This window comes from Syngnathoides biaculeatus, chromosome 7, assembly GCF_019802595.1.
Source record: "Syngnathoides biaculeatus isolate LvHL_M chromosome 7, ASM1980259v1, whole genome shotgun sequence".
NCBI classification, from domain to species: Eukaryota; Metazoa; Chordata; class Actinopteri; order Syngnathiformes; family Syngnathidae; genus Syngnathoides; species Syngnathoides biaculeatus.
In genome coordinates, this window is record NC_084646.1 from 21,668,135 (window position 1) to 21,693,720 (window position 25,586).

At 43.1% G+C, this 25,586-nt stretch overlaps 1 protein-coding gene across 7 annotated transcripts in view; it reads right to left on the bottom strand.

Annotated features, from left to right (window-relative positions):
• The window catches only part of ttll7 (tubulin tyrosine ligase-like family, member 7), a 104,538-nt gene that overhangs the window by 19,450 nt on the left and 59,502 nt on the right, over positions 1-25,586 (bottom strand). For all 7 annotated transcript variants that reach the window (XM_061826022.1, XM_061826021.1, XM_061826018.1 and 4 more), the window contains 4 exons: positions 22,646-22,732; positions 15,704-15,929; positions 7,289-7,584; positions 3,806-3,940 (listed from right to left, as the gene is read on the bottom strand). In XM_061826022.1, the coding sequence (XP_061682006.1) occupies positions 3,806-3,940; positions 7,289-7,584; positions 15,704-15,929; positions 22,646-22,732 (744 nt within the window). The remainder of the gene's footprint in view (positions 1-3,805; positions 3,941-7,288; positions 7,585-15,703; positions 15,930-22,645; positions 22,733-25,586) is intronic.

Here is a 25,586-nt window from a genome sequence, read left to right on the forward strand (position 1 = left end):
GAGTACAAGCCAGGATAGTGGAGCAAATGGTTAAAGTGTTGGCTTCACAATTCTGAAGACCAGGGTTCGAAACCCAGCCCCGCCTGTGTCGAGTTTGCATGGTGTCCCCATGCCTGTGTGGGTTTTCTCCGGGCACTCCGGTTTCCTCCCACATCCCAAAAACACGCATTTATTAGACACTCTAAATTGCCATTAGCTGCGATTGTGAGTGCGAATGCTTGTTTGTTTGTATGTACCCTGTGATTGGCTGGTAACCTGCCCGATGATAGCTAGGATAGCCTACGGTACTCCCGCAACCCTTATGAGGATAAGCGGCTTGGAAAACGGCTGGATGCATATCCCAATCACTCATTGATTGTGCACAGGTTCACTCATCTGACTTCTGCCCAGGCCTTTCCCACTCAATGAAAGTGTGAAAGTGTCCAAGCAAATCAAGAAAGAAGTCTATTCATTTGGAAGTGACATCTGACACAAAACAACCAGTTATTTTTAGAGCCTTTAAATTGTATTTAAATAATATTTTTTTAAAAAGTAATTTTTAGAACATAATAATTTTCAAACATTTACCATTCTATTCCGAAGAACAATCACACAGTAACTTGTAATGTATATCCGCCAAGATCTTCAACTTTGAATGTCTTACCACAAGGGACCAGACTGACCTCATGTCACGACCCAATTGTATATCCAATTTGCTAAAACTTTCATAAACTATTTTTTTTTTTTTTTGGTCAGAGTGAGCGTTTTTCTGACAATATCCCATCCAAAAGGCTCTTTCTGTACTTGTCTCCAGGGCTGCTAATAACTGACTCTGCTGTTTGACCCTCACAAGCATCACAACTAGAATTGAGATTGGGGTCGTTAAAGTTATACATATATGTTTTTGTTTTTTTAACAATTTTACCAGTTAACCACATTGTTTTTCTACTTTATTAGTCAGGGTTGAAGAGAGTCCAGCATCCGTCTGTCTTTTGAGCACCATGGGGACTTCGGTGCCGAGCGGACAGCTGGTTTTGAGGACAGCCACGGCTTTTAAAAGGATCTGAGTTGGGAAATTAGGCAGATGGGTCCTTTCATCAGACTCCCAGGCAAATTCATTCAACTGAGGTGTTGATGCTTCTCTTGGAAATTCAAGGTGAAACTCTGCCTTGAATGTGTGACAAAAAGACTGCATGATTGTGTCTAAACCCTGCCACTATTTCTATTCTTCTATTTCTTACGACCTCCAACATCAGACTAAAAATATGAGTGCAAGAAAAGTTTCGGCATAAGTACAAATTGTAAGAGAGTTCACTCTGACAGCAGGATGTTTCAGAAGTTAAGATTGGATAAACCCTGAGGTGTAAAAAAATCTGATTGATTAATTGGCAGAACGACAGACCAACTGTCAAACATAGGCCTCACAGTTCTGAGGACCGGGGTTGAAATCCCGACCCCACCTGTTTGGAGTTTGCATGTTCTCCCCGCGCCTGTGTGGGTTTTCTCTAGACACTCTTCTCTCACTTCTCTGGGAACCTGGCCACAGATTGGTCTCTGGGAGAAAAAGTAGATCTCACACTTTTACCTCTTCTTCACTTCTACACTACACCCTTCCCTGTGTTTAATTACTTATTAATTAATTATTTAATACAGTAAGGTAGAAATAGACAATGAGCCCCACTGCAAATAAAACCGTCAAACTTTAGATTTAAACTGCAGATATATAAACCAGAAATACAATACAATGTAATAAAAGTTTTATTTTGCATTTCAAGAAACTAGTGAGCCTTCAACATCCGCCACCCTGACACACTACCAAAAGCCAACAGTCTTGAACTTGGGTTTCAGACTGGATAGTTATCTTAAACTGGATCAGCAAACTGCGGCAGTCGTCAAGGCCATTTTTTGTCATTTAGGCAGCTCGCTAAACCAAAGCCTCTTTTTTTCCACAGCAGCACTTTGCAACAGTAATCCATGCCTTTCTTATGTCTTTGATAGATCACTGCAATGCACTTTATTATGAAGTCATCCTTCCCTCCCCGAGACATCTCCAGTTGGCTGCTGCTCGCCTCATAGCTGGAGCACGTAGGAGGAAGCATATAACACCAAGTCTGACCTCTCTTCACTGGATTCCTGTGCATTTTGTTTTTTTTAGTTGTTTTTAAATCTTTAAATTGTCTCGCCTCACCTTACCTCTTTGAGCTGCTCTATCCCAATACTCCTTTACATTGCCGCAGGTCAGCCCACCAGATGCTCCTGGAGGTGCAAAGGACTCAGAGAGGATAGAGCTTTTTCCTTTGCCGGTTCATCTCTTTAGAATAACTTCCCGCTAAATAATGCGCAATCGCCCTTACTGCCCATCTTCAAAATTTGTCTTAAAACCCATTTTTATTATTTGGCTTTCAACTCGGCATGACACTCTGCACTGTTTTGTTTTTAATGTTGGGAGTAATATACTGTTTTAATCTGTTTATTTGATTTTACAGGTTGTATTTTTATATAATGTGATTGTGTATTGCTCTCTCTCTCTCTCTCTCTCTCTCTCTCTCTCTCTCTCTCTCTCTCTCTCTCTCTCTCTCTCTCTCTCTCTCTCTCTCTCTCTCTCTATATATATATATTATATATATATATATATATATGATTATATTATTATTAGACAGACAGACAGACAGACAGACAGACAGACGGACACACAGACAGACACACAGACAGACAGACAGACAGACAGACAGACAGATCGATCGATCGATCGATCGATAGATAGATAGATAGATAGATAGATAGATAGATAGATAGATAGATAGATAGATAGATAGATAGATAGATAGATAGATAGATAGATAGATAGATAGATAGATAGATAGATAGATAGATAGATAGATAGATAGATAGATAGATCCATCCATCTTCCTGGTCAGGGTGACGAAAAGGCAGACTACACCCTAAAATGGCCGCAAGTCTCTCGAGGGCATATATAGACGTCATCACTGAGTGGAAGCTGAACCCACACTGCTCACATCAAAGTCAGGCGACAATCCAGGCAAATCTTAGTTCCTGCCTGACACACAAAGATCTTAGAACAGACATACATACTTCCTTGACATTAATTATTATTTTCCTATTAGCCATGGCTCTGACAGACTATTAGGGTTTTCTGGAAAACACACAAAAACATGAATAGCTGAGGATAAGTCTCAGAAAAAAAAAGAATGGCGAGCTGTGAACGGGTGGAAGCTTACTGTGCATCTTCCCCTGTGATGAGTAATTGTTAAGTCCTTTAACCGCAATTGCTCAATGTGAAAGGTCCTCACATCAGCAGGTATTTTTTAAAGGACTGGGTACATTCTATAATAATTTTACAGCAAAGTCTTAAGGTCGTACGTGAAGAGCACATCACTGTGTACATTATTTCGGAATGAGCAGGGAGCAGTTGAATGTACTCTTACAGAGATGTCTCGGTACATAAATTTTCTACTGTCCCAAAGCTCAGGACACTGGGAGTCGGACACTGCATCTAGTTTGACTTTTCTCCATCTTCCCTTGTTGTTTACAGTACAAACTACACTAAAATAGTGCACTGAAATGACTCCCCCTCATCACAATGCCTCTTTTTAATTGAACATTTGTATATTTGAAGGCGCATCACGTTACGTCAGCCACCCTCTACACTTTCTGCGACATGGCATTACAGAGACCCACTTCATCAGCACATACACAATGAATGGGAAAGTTGACCGCGTGCTGCAAAATCCCAATTACTCTTTGAAAATGCCTTTACAGTTGTACTAGTAAAGATACACGCATACAGCAGATGTAGCCTACCTACCTCATCCAACACTCCCTCCGCTTCCTCCTCCGTTTTTCCGGGAAATCGGATCCTCATGAATGTGAGCGCAGTCAGTGTCTGACATGTAAGTGCTGCTTCCTGCTCTTTACTCCTCAGGTTAATTAGTGGATCACCCTAAACAAATGATCAATGAGAAAAAAAATAGAATAACCATTGTTACGTGGTCCTATATAGCTGCCTACAGTATATAATGGAATTTTAAATGATAATATACACATAATGGTTGTCCTTGCTGTTTTTATTTTTTTTCTTGCGCTCAGTCAAGTCACCCACTGTTGATTTATTGTAAATAATGCATGTTGAAGGCATTTTAGACTGGCTTGATTGTAGTCTTTGAAATTTGATTATTTGGATTCGTTAAATAACTAGGAAATTATTGAGAATGTTAAAACGATTATTTGCAGAACAGTGTTGTATAGCTTTCAAAATGCAGCCCGATGGGGGCACAAACCAGTGGAATCTGTAGGCCGATCCCAAGCCCGGATAAATGCAGAGGGTTGCGTAGGGAAGGGCATCCGGCGTAAAAACTGTGCCAAACAAACATGACCATTCATCTAAAGAATCCCATACCGTATCGGTCGTGGCCCGGGTTAACAACGCCCGCCCCCAGCACTGCTAAGCAGCAGAGCGTCAGTGGAAATTCAGCTACTGTTGGTCGAAGACAAAGAAGAGGAGGAAACCGGATCCAGCGTCAGAAGAAAAAGAGGAATGCACAGAGCCTACAACTGAGTGTAGGGACTTTGAATGTTGGGACTATGACAGGAAAAGCTCAGGAGTTGGTTGACATGATGATTAGGAGAAAGGTTGATATTCTGTGCATGCAAGAGAGCAGGTGGAAAGGTAGCAAGGCTAGAAGTTTAGGAGCAGGGTTTAAATTATTCTACCACGGAGTAGATGGGAAGAGAAATGGAGTAGGGGTTATTTTAAAGGATGAGCTAGGTAAGAATGTCTTGGAGGTGAAAAGAGTATCAGATGGAGTGATGAGACTAAAATTTTAAATTGAGGGTGTTGTGTATAATGTGGTTAGCGGCTATGCCTCACAGGTAGGATGTGACCGAGAGTTGAAAGAGAAATTCTGGAAGGACGTAGATGAAGTAGTTCTGAGCATCCCAGACACCGAGTGAGTTGTGATTGGTGCAGATTGTAATGGACATATTGGTAAAGGAAACAGGGGTGATGAAGAAGTGATAGGTAAGTACGGCATCCAGGAAAGGAACTTTGAGGGACAGATGGTAGTGGAGTTTGCAAAAAGGATAGAGATGGCTGTAGTGAACACTTATTTCCAGAAGAGGGAGGAACATATAGTGACCTACAAGAACAAGGTGGAAGCTGAGAAAGGAAGAATGTTGTGCGGCCTTTAGGAAAGAGGTGAGACAGGCTCCCGATGGACAGCAGAAGCTCCCGGAAGACTGGACTACGACAGCCAAGGTAATCAGAGAGACAGGCAGGAGAGTACTTGGTGTGTCTTTTGGTAGGAAAGGGGAGAACCAGACTTGGTGGTGGAACCCCAAAATACAGGGAGTCATACAAGGAAAGAGATTAGCGAAGAAGAAGCGGGACACTGAGAGGACTGAGGAGAGGCGAAAGGAGTACATTGAGATGCGACGTAGGGCAAAGGTAGAGGTGGCAAAGGCTAAACAAGAGGCATAAGACGACATGTACACCAGGTTAGACATGAAAGAAGGAGAAAAGGATCTCTACAGGTTGGCCAGACAAAGGGATAGAGATGGGAAGGATGTGCAGCAGGTAAGGGTGATTAAGGATAGAGATGGAAATGTGTTGACTGCTGCCAGTAGTGTGCTAAATAGAGGGAAAGAATACTTTGAGAAGTTGATGAATGAAGAAAATGAGAGAGAAGGAAGAGTTGAAGAGGCAAGTGTGAAGGACCAGGAAGTTGCAATGATTACTAAGGTGGAAGTCAGAAAGGCACTACAAAGGATGAAATATGGAAAGGCAGTTGGTCCTGATGACATACCGGTAGAGGTATGGAAGCAATTTGGAGAATTGGCGGTGGAGTTTTTGACCAACTTATTCAACAGAATACTTGTGGGCGAAAAGATGTCTGAAAAATGGAGGAAAAGTGTTCTAGTTCCCATTTTTAAGAACAAAGGGGATGTTCAGCGCTATGGGAATTATAGAGGAATAAAGTTGATGAGCCACACAATGAAGTTATGGGAAAGAGTAGTGGAGGCAAGACTCAAGACAGAAGCAAGTATCTGCGAGCAACAGTATGGTTTCATGCCTAGAAAGAGTACCACAGATGCATTATTTGCCTTGAGGATGCTAGTGGAAAAGTACAGAGAAGGTCAGAAGGAGCTACATTGTGTCTTTGTGGATCTAGAGAAAGCCTATGACAGAGTACCAAGAGAGGAACTGTGGTACCGCATGCGTAAGTCTGGTGTGGCAGAGAAGTATGTTAAAATAGTACAGGACATGTATGATGGCAGCAGAACAATGGTGAGGTGTGCCTTAGGTGTGACAGAGGAATTTAAGGTGGAGGTGGGACTGCATCAGGGATCAGCTCTGAGCCCCTTCCTGTTTGCAGTGGTAATGGATAGGCTGACAGATGAGGTTAGACTGGAATCCCCTTGGACCATGATGTTCGCAGATATTGTGATATGCAGTGAAAGCAGGGAGCATGCAGAGGAGCAATTAGAAAGATGGAGGCATGCTGGAAAGGAGAGGAATGAAGATTAGCCGAAGTAAAACAGAATATATGTGCATTAATGAGAAAAGTGCAGAGGGAAAAGTGAGGCTACAGGCAGAAGAGATAGCGAGGATGGACGACTTCAAATACTTGGGGTCAACAATCCAGAACAATGGTGAGTGTGGTAAGGAAGTTAAGAAACGAGTCCAAGTAGGTTGGAACAGCTGGCGAAAGGTGTCTGGTGTGTTATATGACAGAAGAGTCTCTACGAGGATGAAGGACAAAGTTTACAAAACAGTGGTGAGGCCGACCATGATGTACGGATTAGAGATGATGGCACTGAAGAAACAGGTGGTGGAAGGCTGCTGAGGATGGAGCTGCCAGGCGAAAGAGCGAGAGGAAGACCAAAGAGAAGGTTTATGGATGTGGTGAGGGAAGACATGAGGGCAGTTGGTGTTAGAGAGGAAGATGCAGAAGATAGGCTAAGATGGCAAAATATGACACGCTGCGGCGACCCCTAACAGGAAAAGCCGAAAGGAAAAGAAGAAGAAGAAGTAGTATAGCTTTCAAAAGACTACAAATTACGTGTTGTATCGCAAGATGCATGCGCACAAGGGGGTGGCTTTTTGGTTATCAGGACACTTGTTTAGCAGGTAGGAGAATCAGGGAGGCAGGCGTTAAATGACTGGTGGCAACGCAATAGAAAATTGTTGACATTAAGGACAGTTATAAGAACCAGTATGACAGAAAAAGTTGCAAACAAAAAAAAATCCCATTTGCGTGTATTGTATGTTTGTGTGTATTTGTGATCTTACAATATTGGAGTGAATGGCTCCCAGGCTGTTGCTGTGAGGCACACGATGGGCAGAGCCACTGCGGCTTAATGAATGAGAGCGTAGTGTTGCAGAGCTCGGGCGTACAGGGATAGCCATGACCGGAACGTTAGGAGAGGACCTAGTGGACGGAGCTCGCACTTCGTTGGGTGACGAGAGGGAAGAGATGGAGCGAGGGCATGAGATGGACCGTCTGATTCGGCCAGAGAGTGTTGAAGTAGCAGAAGAGGCCGGACTAGTTTTGACCAGCTTGACTGCTGGTTTCCAGTGCATTCGACCTGTACAGAAAAAAGAGAAGAAAAGGAGACTCAATGACTTTCTTAACTTGCATTTAACAGTAGTTTTAAAAGTGATGAAGTGTCACTTTTACAGCACACAGTGAATGGACACTAAAAATATAAAGTAGGAACAACTCTCTGATTCAAAGTGACTGTCTTCTGAATCTCATTGTCGAGCATATTGATTTTTTCTGTTCACATGGAATACGGATGAAGAGCTTCAAAAATTGTGAAATTCTGTATAACTGACATCCATTCATAAAAATGTCTAATTGTCTATTGGAGTGGTTCTCAAACCTTTGACAACATTACCACTTAAAAAACAAGTCCCACTCTATTCACCAATGTTAAAATGCTCTGGCATATTAGGCTGGAGTGTTCATAAAAACTACTATACGTAAAAGTATTGTAAGTCATTGTAACATTATGAACAGTAAGTTAAAAAATTTTATTTTGACTCTTCTTCTTTTCCTTTCGGCTCGTCCCGATTAGGTGTCACCACAGCGTGTCTCTTTTTCCATCTAAGCCTATCTCTTGCATCTTCCTCACTAACAACCACAGTCTTCATGTCCTCGCTCACCACATCCATCAACCTTTTCTTTGGTCTTCCTCTCGCTCTTTTGCATGGCAGCTTCATCCTCACCACCCTTCTACCAATATACTCACTCTCTCACCTCTGAACATGTCCAAACCATCTAAGTTTGCTCTCTCTAATCTTGTCTCCAAAACATCCAACTTTGGCTGTCTTTCTAATGAGCTCATTTCTAATCCTATCCAACCTGCTCACTCTGAGCAAGAACCTCAACATCTTCATTTCTGCCACCTCCAGTTCTGCTTCCTGTTGTTTCTTCAGTGCCACCATCTCTAATCCGTACATAATGGCGGGCCTCACCACTGTTTTATAGACTTTGCCCTTCATCCTCGCAGAGACTCTTCTGTCAAATAACACAACAGACACATTTCGCCAGCTGTTCCAACCTGCTTGGACCTGTTTCTTCACTTCCTTACCACACTCACCATTGCTATGGATTGTTGACCCTAAATATTTGAAGCCGTCCACCCTCGCTATCTCTTCTCCCTGTAGCTTCACTCTTCCCCCTCCACTTTTTCATTCACGCACATATATTCTGTTTTACTTTGGCTAATCTTCATTCCTCTCCTTTCCAGTTTTGAGAGTAAAAACTCTAAATTGTACCTTGGTGAGATTGTGAGTGTGACTGTTGTCTGCTGTTTCCATGTGGCCTGTGATTGGCTGGCAACTAGTTCATCGTGTACCCCGCCTCCTGCCCGATGACAGCAGCATTCCCAGAACCCTTGTGAGGATCATGGCTAATAAAATGGATGGCTAGATGGATATTTTATATTGGGCATGTCAGAGGTAGGGAAGAAGACAAGAGTATGCTCTGCATCCAGAGGGTCTCAAGTTTGTTTCCCCGCTTAAGAGCACTGTCGTCACTGTGTCCCTGAACGTACGTTGCCAATGAATGAATAAATATGGTTGCATGTTTGGTGATTGGATGGGTTGTAGGAGCAGAATGGCAGCCACATGTTCTGTGGTTACACAAGTTGCTTACCACCACCAGGGTGTGACTGCGGAGTGAATTGTGAAATTGGCAAAGCGTCTTTTATTGTCTGGAATAGTGCTAAATAAGTTATTTTTATTTCTTAGACCAGAGCAGACATTTTGTCAATAGGTGACTTTAGGAAAAGAAGAACAATCGTTGGAGGGGCAATTGATCAATGAGATCCGCCAACACATTTAAGTCACTTGAGGAGTTTTCATCAGTTCTGGCACTAATGTATTTAATTAGGGTCCACAACTAATGTTCAAAGTTCCTGTCACACACAAAGTGAGTCCTCTTCTGGACATATGACATATACAATAACTAGTTCAATTAGAGAGGATTAAAGCCAGCTTTGGTGTCACCCACACTAGCGCAGACATCCTATTTTAAATGTGCTGTAGTTACAACAGTCCACTAAAGCACCAAAACTGGACCTAGCCCAAATCCTCACAGAGTGGGTAGAGAGATACACGGGATCCACAGACATGTGGGGTGGATCATAGGGATTTTATTCATAAACATGTGAAAAGCGGACTTTGAATCCTCTGAATCATTGTAGAAAGTAGGTCTTTGAATATTTATTTGTCCTTTTTTATTTATTTGAATCACCCAATTGGCTCGTGTGCAGCTATGAGGTTTGTAGGTGTGTATATGCACAAAAGATTTGACATGGTTAGGGATAGATTTGTGCACTATGCAGACATATTTTTAAGTTGCTTGTGGTTGTCGTCAGATCATACTTTAACACTTTGGTTTTTGCCACATGCATGGATTGCTCTCTCCATGTATGCGAGACCGTCAGTGTGCCTCACTTAAAGAGAATGAATGAATGAAGCCGCTTTGACTGGCAGAGAACAAAGACATCTCTGTTTACACCTACCAGTGCCGGCTGCACAGAGCTGCAAGATCACGACAACCCAGTTTTACATGCCTCGTTCCAGTTATGCCATGCTCTATACCTTATTTGTGCTTGCTGTGAAAATAGAGCCCAAAATAAGTAGTAGCAATTTGAATTGAAACTATATAGTATTTTATCTTAAAATTAAATCAACTTATGAAGATCGACAAATCATTTTCCCTCCATTTACTACATGAGCATAATAATACTCATGGCCTTTTGTTGACTCTTGAACTTTGCAAACAAAAGTGACTATTCTAAACCTACTTTCAGAATTAGAAAGTGGCCACCTGCTCTTTATATTTGTCAAAACTTTATAGATGAAATAAACTGTACATACGGTAATTAAGTGCATAATCCATGACATTGTATGAACAATGGAATATCACCACCTTCCACTGCAAACACTATTGTGGAGCTGTTGACTGTTGACTAACGTTCAATTGCACATTGCAAGGATTCCTTTTCACAGAACTGTAAGCAAAACTGGTGCAGCTGGATGTACCAAATGTCATCCAGTTAGAGCAGCTGCTAAAACCAAACCCACAAAAGCACAGCGTCTTTTAATTATTGCAGCATATAACCAATTGGTAAAAGGATGACAAGGAGGTGATCAATCAAGAATCTGTTTAATGCACGCAGGTATGGTGATTGTCAGCCATAACCATATTCTGCTAAATGTTCTGCTCTCCCCCCAACATAACTGTTCACTTGGCTCTCTCATCCTATCAGAAGTCAGGACACATTACACATTCACAGCCTCACAGACTGTTCGGTGCCTGATACTGCCAAAAGAGGACAGCCACAGCGACAAGACATGACACTAGCAATTGCAGTGTTTTGGGGGACTAGGAGTAGTAGTCAGTCTATTACTCGTGGCCAATGTCGACGAAAATATGATATGCCTTGACATGCGGTGACCTTTTCAGGGTTGGTAAGATGAAATTTCGAAGTGTAAATATGGCCGTGTTAATAAGCATCTCACAAAAACACAATGAGGCATAATGTACATAAAAGCATACCCTGAACATAATCATTCTTGAAACGCCTCCAACCGGTCTTGAAGCCACCGTAATTGTCTTTGCTATAAATTTACAAAGTGTCTGCATTACATGTTCACGAATGGGTAGTAGCTGAAGCATCCGTGCTCTGGATCCCAAATGAGAGCATGATGAGTTTTAGTCATCCAGCCTTTTGATGGCTTGGTGCGGGTGGCTATTGGCAGGGATTCTGTTTTTATCTGTACGCACATCCACTCACACATTCATTCACAGTCCAAATGCTTCACGGCTTTGTCTGCTATTTTGTTATAAACACAGTGAGCTCACGCAAATATTCTTTTTTTCACCGCACTTTGAAACTGGAGTGTTTTTTTTCTTCTATTCAACAAGGTCAGCACATGGACTGTGAAAAAAGGTGCTGCTTGAACTGAATGAAAGTTCACATGACATTTCGGCATACCGTGGATTTTTGTGGTTTATCTGTCTCATACTAAAACGGAGCATTTCAACATAAATCTAAGGGTTTTTTTAAGGTATTTTTTTTTCTCTTATGGTGCATTCATTTTTCAACTTATGCTTCAAAATTGGGGCCACTTTCTTCACCTGTGACAGTCAACACCTGACTAAGACCAAATTTTCTAATAGAAATTACTTTAATTCTTGCACTATTTTTTCTTAACGAACAGTCATGAGAATGGTATTTGTATTGTGAACTTGCTACACAGATTGGTTGGTTCAAAATCCAACAAGGGTACCGTTATCACACCAATTATGAAATTCGTATAGCCCTTTTCCCAACACAAGACGTGCTTTGTGGTCTAATGTTTTCTTGTAAATCCATCCATCTATTTTCTTCCGCTTATTTGAGGTCAGGGTGTGGGGGAAGTAAGTAGATTTAGCAGGGAAGAACAGACTTACTTCTCTCCAACCACTTCCACCAGCTCTTCCAAGGGAATCAAAAGGCATTCCCAGATAACCCAGGAGACCCAGTCACTCCAGGGAGTCGTGGGTCGTTCCCAGGGTCTCCTCCCGGTGGGATGTCCACAGAACACCCTCACCAGGTAGGTGTCCCGGCATCCTAAACAAATTCCTAAGCCACCTCATCTGGCTCCTCTCAATGAGGAGGAGCAACGGCTTTACTCTGAACTCCTCCCGAAAGACTGAGCTTTTCATGCTACCTCTATGGGACAGCCCGCATACCATGCGGAGAAAACTCATTTCCACCATTGTTGTCAGGAAGATTGTTTTTTTGGTCATGACCCCAGCATGTAACTATAGGTGAGGGTAGGAACGTACATGCAAAATCCGCATCACTGCAGACACTACCTGTCGATATCAAATTTTATTCTTCTCTCATTTGTGAACAAGATCCCAAGATATCTGAACTTCTCCTGATGAAGCCAACAGAAGAAGAATGTCATCTGCAAAAAGCAGAGATGCAATACTGAGGCTACCACACTAGAACCCCTCGAAGCCTCGGCTGCGCCTGTCATGATCCTGCTGCTCCAGGTCAGGCTGTGCGGGTGCCCGCTCGGCCGCGCTAATTGGAAGGCACGCACCTGCGCCTCATGCGAGCTGATTATCCCCTGTATATATAGGACCCCGATGACGACTGGTTCTCCGGCAGATCGATGAGGTTCATGTCCCATTCCAGCACTCTCGTAACCCTGATCGTCAACCCGTGTGTACCGACCTTCGCCTGTTCTCCGACCGACCCCGTAAGCCTGACTCCTTTGACACTTCTGCCTTCCTTGATCGATCTCCCGTGTACCGACTCCGGCCTGCCCGCTCACCTGCTCTCTTCGCCCAACGTCCCAACTACCGCCGCTGCACCTGACTGCCTGCCCGATCCCCGACTTTCTGATAATAAACGTTTTTCCCCGAACTACCTTGCATCTTCCGTGTCCTCCTGCGTTTCGGTCCTACCTCCGTTCCGATGGGTTGTGACAGAACGATCTGGCCAAAACAGGACCCAGCAGGAAAGACCCGGTGTCGTCGGGACCGACGCAAGGTAGACTGTCTGCCGCAGGACCAAGTCTCTCCGATCCGGGCAGGCTCCACGGCGTCCCCCGCTTCCGTGTCATATGCTCCGCCGGCGAGCTACGAATACGTCCCGACCAAGATATATTCTTCTGGACACTGACTTTTCCGACTATGAGGAGGACATTGATTTGTATGACCGGCTGCCTGAGTATGACTCTGATTATTTCGATTACGAATCTCTTCGCCCGATCTTCAATCCCGGCCAGTTTGTTTCACCTCCCCGCGTTTCCAGCACCCGAGCATCTTCACCCGGTAGATCCGAGTACACCAACCCGTTTGTGGGAACCCGCTTGGCCATCTACCCGGGACCTACGCATGGCGGCCAGAGGAGACGCCCCGGCCGGGGGCTCCCTTGTGCCTCCCGCTGTGCGGCTACTAAGACACCGTCCTCCCACTCCTCGCCCGCAACGGTGAAACCGGCAGACCCGCAGCTGGTGACGAAGCTTCCAGCCCAGAGGGAGGAGGAGCCGGCAATTTACGAGGTGTTCTTCCACGAAATGCGGGCGGAGATAGAGCGGCAGAGCACCGAATTGGTGGCTCTCACGACCCAGGTTCAGCAAGGATTGAAGAAACGGCCGAGCTACGCTGACGTCGCGACTACTACTGACTCGCTGCTGACACAGATTCACGCTGCGGTGGGAACGGATACGCCAGCTCACCAAGCGCACGTTGCAGTGGGAACTGATCCACCACCTCGACACGCACACGTTGCAGTTTCGACGGAGTCGTGACTAACTCTTGCTCACGCGGCAGTGGCAACTGATCAGCTACCAAACCTGGCGCACGTTGCAGTGGGAACGGGTCCGGCACCTCGACACGCCCACGTTGCGGTTTCAACGGACTCGTTTCTGACTCATGCTCACGCGGCAGTTGGAACTGACCCGCTCCCGAGACACGCCCATGTGTCAGTTTCGACTGACTCTCTGCCTACGCTTGTTCACGTCGCCGTGGAAACGGACCCGCCATCGCGCCATGCCCACGTTGCTGTATCAACGAAAGCACTGCAAGCTCACGTGGCAGTGGAGACCGACCGGATGCCGCCTCACGTTGCTGTCCAGGAGGTGGCGACGTCTCCGCAGCCGGTTCTCATCCGTGCCCGGGAGTCCCGGTGGTGACCAGCCCGCGGCCGGTCCACGCTCCTGCTTCGTTGGCGACCTGTATGCAGTCGCCCCCCATTCCTGCTCCGACGGTGACGGGCACGCCCATACGTTCCCGTCCAGGAGGTGGCGATGGTGCCGCCGCCTTCTCATGTTGCTGTCCAGGAGGAGGTGGCAATAGTGGCGCTGCCGCCGCCTTCTCACGTTGCTGTCCAGGAGGAGGTGGCGATGGTTGCGCCGCCGCCACCTTCTCACGTTCCCGTCCAGGAGTACCAGCGGCGACTGGTCTGCGGCCGTCCCACGCCCCTGTCTCGACGGCGACAGGAACTGGGGAGTTCTGATGCTGGAGAGACTTCGGGATGGCTGTGATGGTGGCGGTCACGGCTTTGGTCCTTCTCTCTGTCATCCTCTTCGCTCCTGATGGCTCCCAGCTGCTTCATGACCTGGCCTCGTTGGTGACCAATCCATGGCTGCCTTCTGACCAAGCCTTGGTGGCGACCAATCCCTCGTCGTCTCGTAACCACGGCGTGGGAGGTTCTTCGTCACAGTTGCCTGCCTCAGTCTGGTTCCTGCTTCGCCGTTTGGTTCCTCACCGCGGTCATCCACCCGAATCACCCCCTGGGGACCCTGGTGCTTGGCGTCCGGGTTGTCCTCCTGACCTGTCCACCCAGACCCCTCGCGTTTGGTGGCCTGGATGGCCACCAGACTAGGGTTGAGGGGGGCAAAAGTATTTTTGCCACAGGCAGAACGGTGGTTCAGCTGGAAAGCGTTGGCCTCACAGTTCTGAGGTACCGGATTCAATTCCGGACCCACCTGTGTGGAGTTTGCATGTTCTCCCCGTGCCTGCGTGGGTTTTCTCCGGGCACTCCGGTTTCCACCCACATCCCAAAAATGTGCAACATTAAGGTGTGATTGTGAGTGTGGCTGTTTGTCTTGATGTGTCCTGTGATTGGCTGGCAACCTGTTCAGGGTGATCTCCGCCTCCTTCCCGTTGACAACTGGGATAGGCTCCAAGCACACCCCGAGATCCTTATGAGGATAAGCGACTAAGAAAACGGATGGATATTTTTGCCTCAATTGTGGAGCGAAATAATGTGAGTGGATTATTCAAAACAGCATGGAAGATACTATAATACTAATGTAAAAATTACAACTATAATATTAAACATACCCAACTTTTGTATTAGATTTCATTACATAAGTGTAATGAGGAGTATATACGTAATGTGTTTGAGTGGAGATAATATTGGGCTAAAACCAATCTTTGAAATGTAATAGTTGAATTTGCCACACAAACACTGGCTAGTACATCCTAAGTAAGCCTTACTGCGTGAACTGATGAGGCCTGCTCAGTGGAGTGATGAAGCCTGCTCAGATAAGAGGGGAAACGTCTTCTAAGACAAACAGAACAGTCCAGTTACAACTGACTCAATGCCCTCAGAATCTAGTGACCTGGATAAATGAGGATATTCACAGGCAATGTATGTAAGCCATAAAAGCAACCTAATGCTTTACCTGAGCGTTCAGCCAAGATCTTCTCCTTGCTTCCAAGGTCGTAAGAGACTTTCTTCTCCCGCTTTTCTCCACCTCGAGTATCCCCTTCTACTTTTCTCTTCTCTTCCTCATCTTCATTTGAGGACGAGCAGGAGTTTTCAGCGCTGCTACTGCTGGTGAAGTCAGCCAGGTAGTCTGGTCGTTGACGTGGTAATGTCTGGCTGCACTCAGCCATAGTGCTCAAGGGCTGGCAAGGATGGAAATATTTAGATTCATGAGTTGAACCCCAAAAAAACAAAAACAAAAGGTACAGTCTCTAAATATGTATATGGAATGACCTTTAAAATACAATGTCGAATTGGCCCAAAATTTTCAAGAAAAATATACAAAAGTCACAGAAAAGCAAGCAAAAAACCTCAACAAGTTTCATTTAATTTCTTTAGGATATTTTTTAACTTATAAACATATTTAAAGAGTCAGCTCAGTGAACATCAAAAGGATTAGCCTGCTTTTGTTTTTTTGACTTTTTACGTTAGGATGATGCTAGCTAGCACAAGAGTACCAGTACATGATTTCCTAGTAGAAAACTGAAGACAAGAGAAGCAGAAATTGAACTTATTGCAAAGTGGTAAAAGCAATAAGCAGAACCCCGTCCTGCCTGCTCAGTTAAATATGGCCAATTGCACATTAATCACAACAGAACTATAGAGCTTGTGCACCTCCATCATAAAATCATGTGACTTTTGTTTACCTCGCCATATTGCCGGTCAAGCTAAGCATTGCTCAATGCTAAGTCGGCTGGAGGCGACACGGAAATATGTCTTGTAGCACGACGCCCAGTCTTGTCTGATATTGTCAGACATTTAGAAGGTGAAAATAAATGACGGTACGTGGAAAAATTAGATAAACTCGACATAGAGGACCCTTATTTAATGCCAAAATCGATGTTTTCGCCGATAAGAAATTGGACTGTTAATTCCCTTCCGCTTGTCTTGGACAACCGGATATACACATGGATCTGGTGAGAAAGTCGTCGAGATTTACACGGAAAAGTTTAAAAGCGTATAAAAGTCTGGACACATACGAATACTTTGTTGCTGGATCTGTTCTCATCAGGAATAAATCCCACATAGTGACGGTTTTGACGCCTTGTGAATGCGGAAGTGTGTTCAGCGACACGTTAATCTTTGCCGGAATCCATCGATCTTTTCAGCTGGTATTCAATACAAATACCAATATTTAAATAAATGACCCCTGGTTTTACACAAACTCGCATTCATTAACTATGATTGAAAAAAGAAAAAATTAAAAGAAAGAGGACGGAGTCATCTCCATGGAACGTACATGGAAGCGATTGCGGTCACACCTAAAATCCGTAAACCTGAGGTTTTTTTTGAACACGCATTGTTCTCAAATGAGCCAACTTGGCATTATAAATAGTTTTTGGTAATTTGAGGTTGAGAGGAATAATTCCTTCCTGAAATGAAGCGATCGCTACACAGGTGTGTGTGTATTTAGGTTGGGCAGCATCCATCATGTTTAATTGTCGAAATCCATCGATATTTTCTGGTCTTTTCAGCTTGTATTCCAAAGAATGATCTCTTTGAACATCTGTCTCGTCTGTTGTGACGACCAACAGCACAGGTCTCGGGTATTGTAAATATTGTCCTACGGTTCAATGTTTCCCACAATGTCGAGCAGCTCTGTTTGACCAGCAATATGGCGCCGTGAAAATGTTGACGTCACATGCACGACCGCTACAGACTACATAACAGAATGTCAGTTGTGTTTATGTAAAAAGCAAGCAGTGATTTCTTTCTGCAAGTTCATTTGTATGCGACTCACAAATCATCAGTTGTGGATTACTGGAGGACAAAATGCATACATTTTCCTGCACAGAACAGATGACTTAGTTTTACAATTTTATGGCAGCTACAAATTAGATCAATTTTTTCCTTTACGGAAGAGGTGTTTTTAAATCTTGGGTGGGCGGGGGGTCTCTAATGATCAGTGTTCATCTAAATAGGTTAGCTGAGGTTAGCTAGTGGCCAGCTCAGGATGAACCCTGCCTTTCACCAGTCAGCTGGGTGAGGCCCCAACAAACCGATGACCCTAGTGAAGATGAGCGGGTCAGAAAATGGATGGAGAAAGAGGCTCCACTGTAGTTGCATCTAAACCACTCAAACTTTGGAAAAATAGACCACACATTCACTCACCGATGCACAGAGTTGTAGGGGAATATATACAGTATCCTACCACAAACAATGAAACATGGAAGCTTTCAAAGCCTCAATACCATCTGTCACTTGGACCTTGCGGTGATTCTATATGGAGTTATACAAAATTTTACATGCACCTTTTTAAAGCCAGCCACTGTAAATAAAAGAATACAGTGTTTCATAGCCACTTCCATATGTACCAGTTAAATTAAACGTATAATGTTTGACTCTTGCAACTCGTAACATGTGAGATCACAATTAGCGATTCCCACATCTGATGTCACAAACTAATTTTGCACAAAAAATGGGACGTTGATTAAATGGAGTGTCTCCCTACGATCCTGTAAGGCGACAAAGTGATTAATAAAGTATATACAGTATACATTTGTTATGCTACGATTAGCATGTCAGCGCTGCCATGCCAACGGAAGTAATGGGCAGGAAATGATCAGTAGGGCTTACACACAGTCACCTCAGGCTCGTTGTGCGAGTGATTGATGGAGGAGGATGAAGACGCTAGGAGATTAACCTCATGAGGAGACAATAAAGAGGAAGATAAGAGCATTAGGTTAATAGAGAAAGAAATTGGGAGGAAGGCCCACTGAGAGTTGAAGTGCAACTGGATGGCATTTTAGATACCTGAAGCTATTTAGAATATTACCATCGCCATTAAAGACGAAGCAAATTGTATTGTAACTAATGCATACAAACAGGTGCTACCTTACCACAGAGCTTCCATTTTGCAAAGCTTCACCTAATTTGACTACTCTTTGGGGGCTGCACAATACTGGGGGGAAATGACTGATTTTTATTTTTTTAAACCTGCCATATATATTTTTAATATTCTACCCAGAACATTTTTGCCCTTCTGGAACCAATGTTTCACATGGATATTTTTTTACAAACTGACAAGAGTGTTGGTCGATTGATTAAAAAAAAAAAAAAAAAAAAAAAACAGACAGGAGTATCTGTAAGTATTTTTTAAAGTTGATGTTAGATGTATAATGTGCATGTAAAATGATTTGAGAGTGAGCTGAATGGTGGTTAGGGTTTTTGTTTTGTTTTACCAAAAATAGTTATCGCAAGCACACTAACTCTGATTGCTGTTTAGCAAAATGGCATTTCAACTATCTCAAATTCTGTCCACCAAATTTATACCATAAACTCGGTAACAACAGTACCAACATTTTAAAGATCGAAATTCCCCCCAATTATCATCAGTAACAACTTACATTAGCTGTTTTCTACAACTGGCAATAAGGCTTTCACATCTCTGTGGAGTTATTTTGGCTCACCCTTCCTTGCAGAATTGTTTCAATTCACAAAAATTGACGGTTTTGAGCATGAAGGGCCTTTTTAAGACCATGCCAATGCATTTCAATTGGATTCAAGATTTTCACTGTGACAATGCCATTCCAAAACCTTCATTTTGATTTTCAAGCCATTTAGATGTTGAGTGCTGGTGTGTTTTGGATCCTTAACCTGCTGGCGAACTCAAATGCGCTTCTGTTTGAAGTTCACCTGAAGTTTATCTCTTTACAGTAGCTCTCCACCGCTCCCTGTCCCCCCAAATGTAATCTATTGTGACGACCATTAGTTTCATACTGAAGAGTGATACTGGAAACACAGCTGGTGGACATTGTTTCACATGTCCTAATTTATAGTTCTCATACAAGGAGAAAAGTATATAACAGTCAGAGCTGTTCTGCACGTTGTTTGAAGGGTTATAATTTACCTTAATGTAGGCATTAATCTTATTTGCATGTCCTAACATGTCTCTCTGCTGAGGCCTCATGTACAAAGACTTGCATGAATTTCCTACAGAAACATGACGTACGCTCAAATTCACACATGAATCCAGGCACATTTTCTTCGTACATCCCAATCAACGTATTGAGGGCATGCATTGGAGTTGCCGACCAAGTGTTTGCCACACCCATATCTAAATATACAAGTCAGATTTAAATGAGGTGACACGGTGACGCAGCTGCAAAGCGTTGGCCTCACAGTTCTGAGGACCCGGGTTCAATCCCAGCCCTCCCTGTATGGATTTTGCATGTTCTCCCCATGCCTGCTTGGGTTTCCTCCTTCCTCCCACATCCCAAAAACATGCAACCTTAATTGGACACTCTAAACTGCCCCTACGTGTGATTGTGAGTGTGGCTGTTTGTCTCTATGTGCCTTGCGATTGGCTGGGAACCAGTTAAGGGTGTACCCTCCCCCCTTCCGGTTGACAGGTGGGATAGGCTCCAACATTCCCGCAACCCTTGTGAGGATAAGTGGCTAAGAAAATAGATGGATGGATATTTAAATGAACCCTGCACCTGAGATCCTGAATCACTGTTGTCTGAGATCCAGAAAAAAAGGAAAACAAGCAAGGTCATGAAGAAAAATAATTTTTCTGAATGTGAATTTCCGCAATGAAGTGGAGGGGCACAGGGAATTCCGACTTGAATGCTGTCTTCTAGCGTTAACAACAAGAGAAAGAGAGTGAATGGGACAGATTGTGCGGCTGTCAATGCTGTGGAGTCAGAGAAGCGCACACACGCTGAACTAAAAAAAGAATTGGTCCGACATTAAGGTGGATGTGAAGCGGAGGACAGCAGGGCACCACCAAAGTGTGGCAAAAATAGGCATAGGGCCTCATCCCATTTAAGGAGAGTTGCTGCAATTATGGTAAAAGTGACATTGTTTAGGCCTCTTCTCCTAAAAAAAAAAAAAAAAAGAACCAAAAAAAACCCGTGACCCGGGTTAAAAAACCCTTTTAACATATTTTAATCATGTGCATCCACTATACTTGTTCAAATTAAATAAATTCAGACTTTTTTTTTTCCAGTGCATGTGTCGGAGTCACAAGAAGAGATTTTGAGTGCAGCAGGCAGCATGAATGATGGCAGTGATCAATTAAAAGGTGTGCTCAGAAATATTACTGATTCATTAAAGACACTGGTTAACAAATAAATTCTGAGATCTTTTCTCTTTTCATCTCATCTGAACATTGTTGTGAAAAACAACACATTTTTGTGCATGTGCACCATTTGCACATGAGGCCCCAGTTTTTTGTTTTTTTTTTTTAAATATTACAGTTGATGCACTGCATATTAAATAGAGTATACCAACATTGGAGTCAAGCTACCAATTTGACTATTGCACATACATACATTGCAATGACGCTGCCCAAACAGTATATCATCGTGATTGGTCAAAACTGCCTGGACCAATCCATTTCTTTTGCAGAAATTCGAGAGGCTACTAGTTTAATTTTTTAGTTGCAATGTGTCAAAAGCGAAAAGCTGTCAGTTTGTAAGCAATGGAAGCCCACAAATAGAAGGGTGTAGGGATTAGGACAGGGGCATGACAACAACTTTTGAAATAGAAGTGTACATTTGAAGCCAAAATGAACACACTTCAGTTGTACAGTTGGGTTCACAACCCTTGCTTTTTCTCCTGTCCTTGTCCTGTTCTATCTTGTCCTGTCCTTCTCTCAAAAGGTGTAGAACTACTGCCCCATAAAACACTCATATCTAATGTGTCATTGTTCTAGATATATGAGGATTTAATTTTCTCATCTTGTTTACAGTAAGTCCTTTGTCTTGTGTGTTTTTTTCTCATTCCCCTTTAGAAATTTTGTTCTGTTCAACTGATCGATTCTGATTCTCAATAAATACCCATTATAGTACTCGGGATCCACAGCAGGATCTTAAAAACTCCCTGGTGATACAATAAAACACTTCCGCCACAAAAAGGATACCGATTCTCCATTCTGCTTGGCCTAGCAGCCAAACATGATGAAAAATAAAAAAGTACTGTAGCATATTCTGCACGCAAACTCTTTTACACTCTGTCTTAACACAATGCCATGAAAAGACCGTTTGGCTTGTCTGGTATATAAAGTAATCCTAGAGAAAGCACAATGAAACATAGACCCCCGCCACCCCCCCCCCCCCAAAAAAAAAAAAAAACAGGATAGGAATGACTTAGACAAGCAACTAATGGAGAGTGAAATTTCATATCCTTTCTGTCTTGTGCCTTTTCTTTCCCAAGAAAATCTTGACTCTAATCACTTTTCCACTTTCCATTCTAGCTTTTGGTTCAGTTTTCGCCAGATGGCGTGTGAGGAAGACACCTCACGGAGTAAATTTACCCATCACAGCTCTTTCTTTCCCCAGCACCGAATGTCTCTCTCCGCACATTTAGCGAAAGTGACGCCATCCAAATGAACTTGGACATCAGTGATTGTGTCTAAACAATTCCTTATTCTAGCTAATGCATCACTGAACTGCCCTGTTCCAGCCAATTTAGCCCTCAAATGAGGAATGGATGTAGATGTGCGAGAAGAGAAACTGGAATGGGTGGGGTGTATATGAAAAGGGGGTGAGCGAAGCGAGGTGATGGAGGGAGTAATGTGCTGTCAAGGGAAATCTCGGGGGCGTGTAGGTGCATGTGACAGAGAAAAAGGGTGATAGAAAGATAGTTTGGTGAGAAAAGGAGGCGGTCTGACAGCTGCCACCTTGAGGCACTCAGGTCCTTTTTTTGGGCCTCACTGATTCTTTCCTCTTGAGCCTAACACGCTACTCGGAATCACATCCTGTATGCGCTCTGTGGGTATTAGATCTATGCACCTGCTGACCTATCACCCTCCCAAACCCCCTATTCAGTACTTTTACGAAGGGTCCCTAGAAGCAGATATCCTCTATTCCTCTCAGTCTTTCCCAGTTTGTGTCTCCTGCTCTTGCTAAAGCACCTTAGGGCCACGTTGTCTCGAGGATTTGCCCATCAGCTTCTCGTCATCTAGTTCACATTGCTCCAGCAGATCCAAGATGTCCTCCTCCTACACACCAAAACATACAAAAAACATCAGATAAGTGATAAACGAACGAATAGGCTTAATTCCGTATGCTCAAGAAGAAACAGGTATGGAGGAAACTTAAAAGACTGGAAAATCCAGTCATTCGAAAACAACACATGGGTTCTACATTTGTTGACTGTGCAACGTGCACTGGAATGCAAATGGTGCACATCTTGATATGTGTGCTAGTGCCAGGCTAATTGCGCATTTGTGTATTTGGCACACCAGGATGTGCCAAGCTGCGTATTGTCAACGCAGCAACCTTGTGCCCTTGGAGATACATTTGAGAGAGTGAGATACTCCACTATACCCTGTGTATAAAAGACACATGGTGATCGAAAAGCATGTTTTATTATACACACACACACACTCTTCTGGACGGAGATGTACAGTGGGATCCTGGTATCTGCTGGAGGGCTGGAGCCATCCTCCCAGTTTTGAGGTTAGAGTGCCGTGATCATCACAGGCACCCCGAATGCCTTCGCCATCCAGATTTTCTGTAGTTCTACTTTCAGTTCTTGATATTTCTCCAGCCTTTCGTGTTCCTTTTTTCCAGATGTTGCTGTCACTCACAATTAGCATCATGAGCTCTGCTTTCTGATGTTATCCACTAGGTCAGCTTGGTAGGTTGGTTCGGAAGTCAATCACACCCTGCTGGTCCAATCAGTATTAGTATGAGTAATATATATATATATATATATATATATATATATATATATATATATATATATATATATATATCCACTCACACTTTGAACAAGATCACATCTCTCATCTGTTGACACAGTATTAATTTTGCTTTATTTATTTTTCAGACTGCATAATTCATAACTTAAACCGCTCCCTTTGCACAATTGAAATTAACACAAATATCTATATAAATTTCACATCTTATAAGGAATAATTCCTATGAACAGAAATTTCTCTTGTTCTTTGTTCTTGTTGCTATGTTGTTCCTTGTTCTCTGTTTTCTGTTCTGTATGTCGTACCAGGGCAGCACCGACTGCTGGAGAAAAATTCTTTGTGTGTTCTGCACACTTGGCCATTAAAGATAGATGATTCTGATTCTGATCATGAGTTATACACTATGAAAACAATAGTTCTGGGGACTGGGGTACAAATCCTGTCCCTGCCTATGTGGAGTTTGCATGTTCTCGCCATGCCTGTGAGGGTTTCTCCAAGTACTCTGGTTAATTGAAGATTGTAAATTGCTTGTAGTTGTGAATGTGCATGTGACTGTTTGTTTGTTTATATGTCTGTGCCCTGCAATTGACTGGCAAACAGTTAAGTGCATACAGCCCCTCTCTCTAGGAGGTAGCTGGCATAGGCAACAGCACAACTAGAACCCTAGTAAGTATAAGAGGATCAGATAATGGATGTGCATATATACATGTATACTTGTATTACTTTTCCCCTGTCCCATTTCACATTATTAGAAACAATTTATTTTCTAATCTTATTTGTTATACTTTCTTTGCATGTATGGATTACTTGGGTTGTTGCCAACGTCTGGTGAAATTTTCATGTCAATAGCACCTTTGGAAATATATCTAATGTTAAAAATGACTGTGTTAAATACTTGTTTCAGTTGCTGTATCATATCTTGCGTCACTGTCAATCCTTACTGCATAAAACTACAGTGTGTCAATTAAGGCAACTGTCCAACAGCATGCATGGTCTTGGTGTACCTCCCCAAAAAGACGTGCGACCAAATAACGTCATCATCTGGTCCAACCAACTGAAAAAGTTGTATCACACTTGTGGTACCAGTGCAAAATTTGGTGTAGCACCTTGCTTCCTCTGGTTCCTCTGATAGAGGCTAACTTAACCAAAGCGCAATGATTCCTCCCAAGGGATCCCAAAAACTCAAAAAGTCATCCGACTCGAGGTGCCCCAAAAAGGCAAAAGGTCCGTCAAAAACGCGATGAAAAAGTGATTCAAAAGCATCTTGTACATCATCAGGCCTTTTGGTATTTGGTCATTGAAGAAATGCAGGCAAAGGTGATTGATACTATTTCATTATAAGGAGTATAAATCTCCTTTTCACCACTCAATTAAAAATTAAATTGATTTTACCTCAAATCAAATGCACTTACTGGTCTCAAAAACGGCCTCTGGTTTTCTGTTACTGATTAATGTTTATCCATTTGAAAGTATGTTTTTTTGTGTGTGTCTAAGGGCTTTACTTTCCTCAAACAATTATGATTTTACTCTTGGGTATCATCTGGATCCATATATACTCAAACTGTGATTGTTTGGGTACAGTGTGCACACTTTAAATTCCATGATACAGATATCAGATACAGTAACTATTGTCAGCATTATGTCATAAAGAAATGATACGTTGAAAAAAATGCTGAAACACAATGACGTGTGAAGTAACCTAGAATATCAGTTTTCATTATACACATAAAACTCTTTCCACAACATTGTATAAAAGTGAACAATCGAAAATTAATTTAAATCATGTTCTTCACATGATTAATCTTCAGATTAAAATAGAGACCATGTGTTTGTGTCCCATCACAGTGATTTGATACTGCATAAGTAAAAAGTTCATGCACTTTATTGTTCAGAGTACAGTACATTTTGAATATCAGAAGCGTAAGTTTGCAATCCAATTCTGTTGAGGGAAAAGCTTTTGTTTTTTGAGAATTGTTGAAAGAGCAGTATTTTATATCTGTTCTTGGCAGCTTCTACCATGACATTCTCTGCCTCCACAACCTGGCCTCCACATTGACACGGGGCATTAATTTTTCCATTTATTTCCACTATAATAAAACTTGGATTACTGCTTGTGGTTGTGTGCCAAACAGTCAAGTTGTGGTTTGCACAG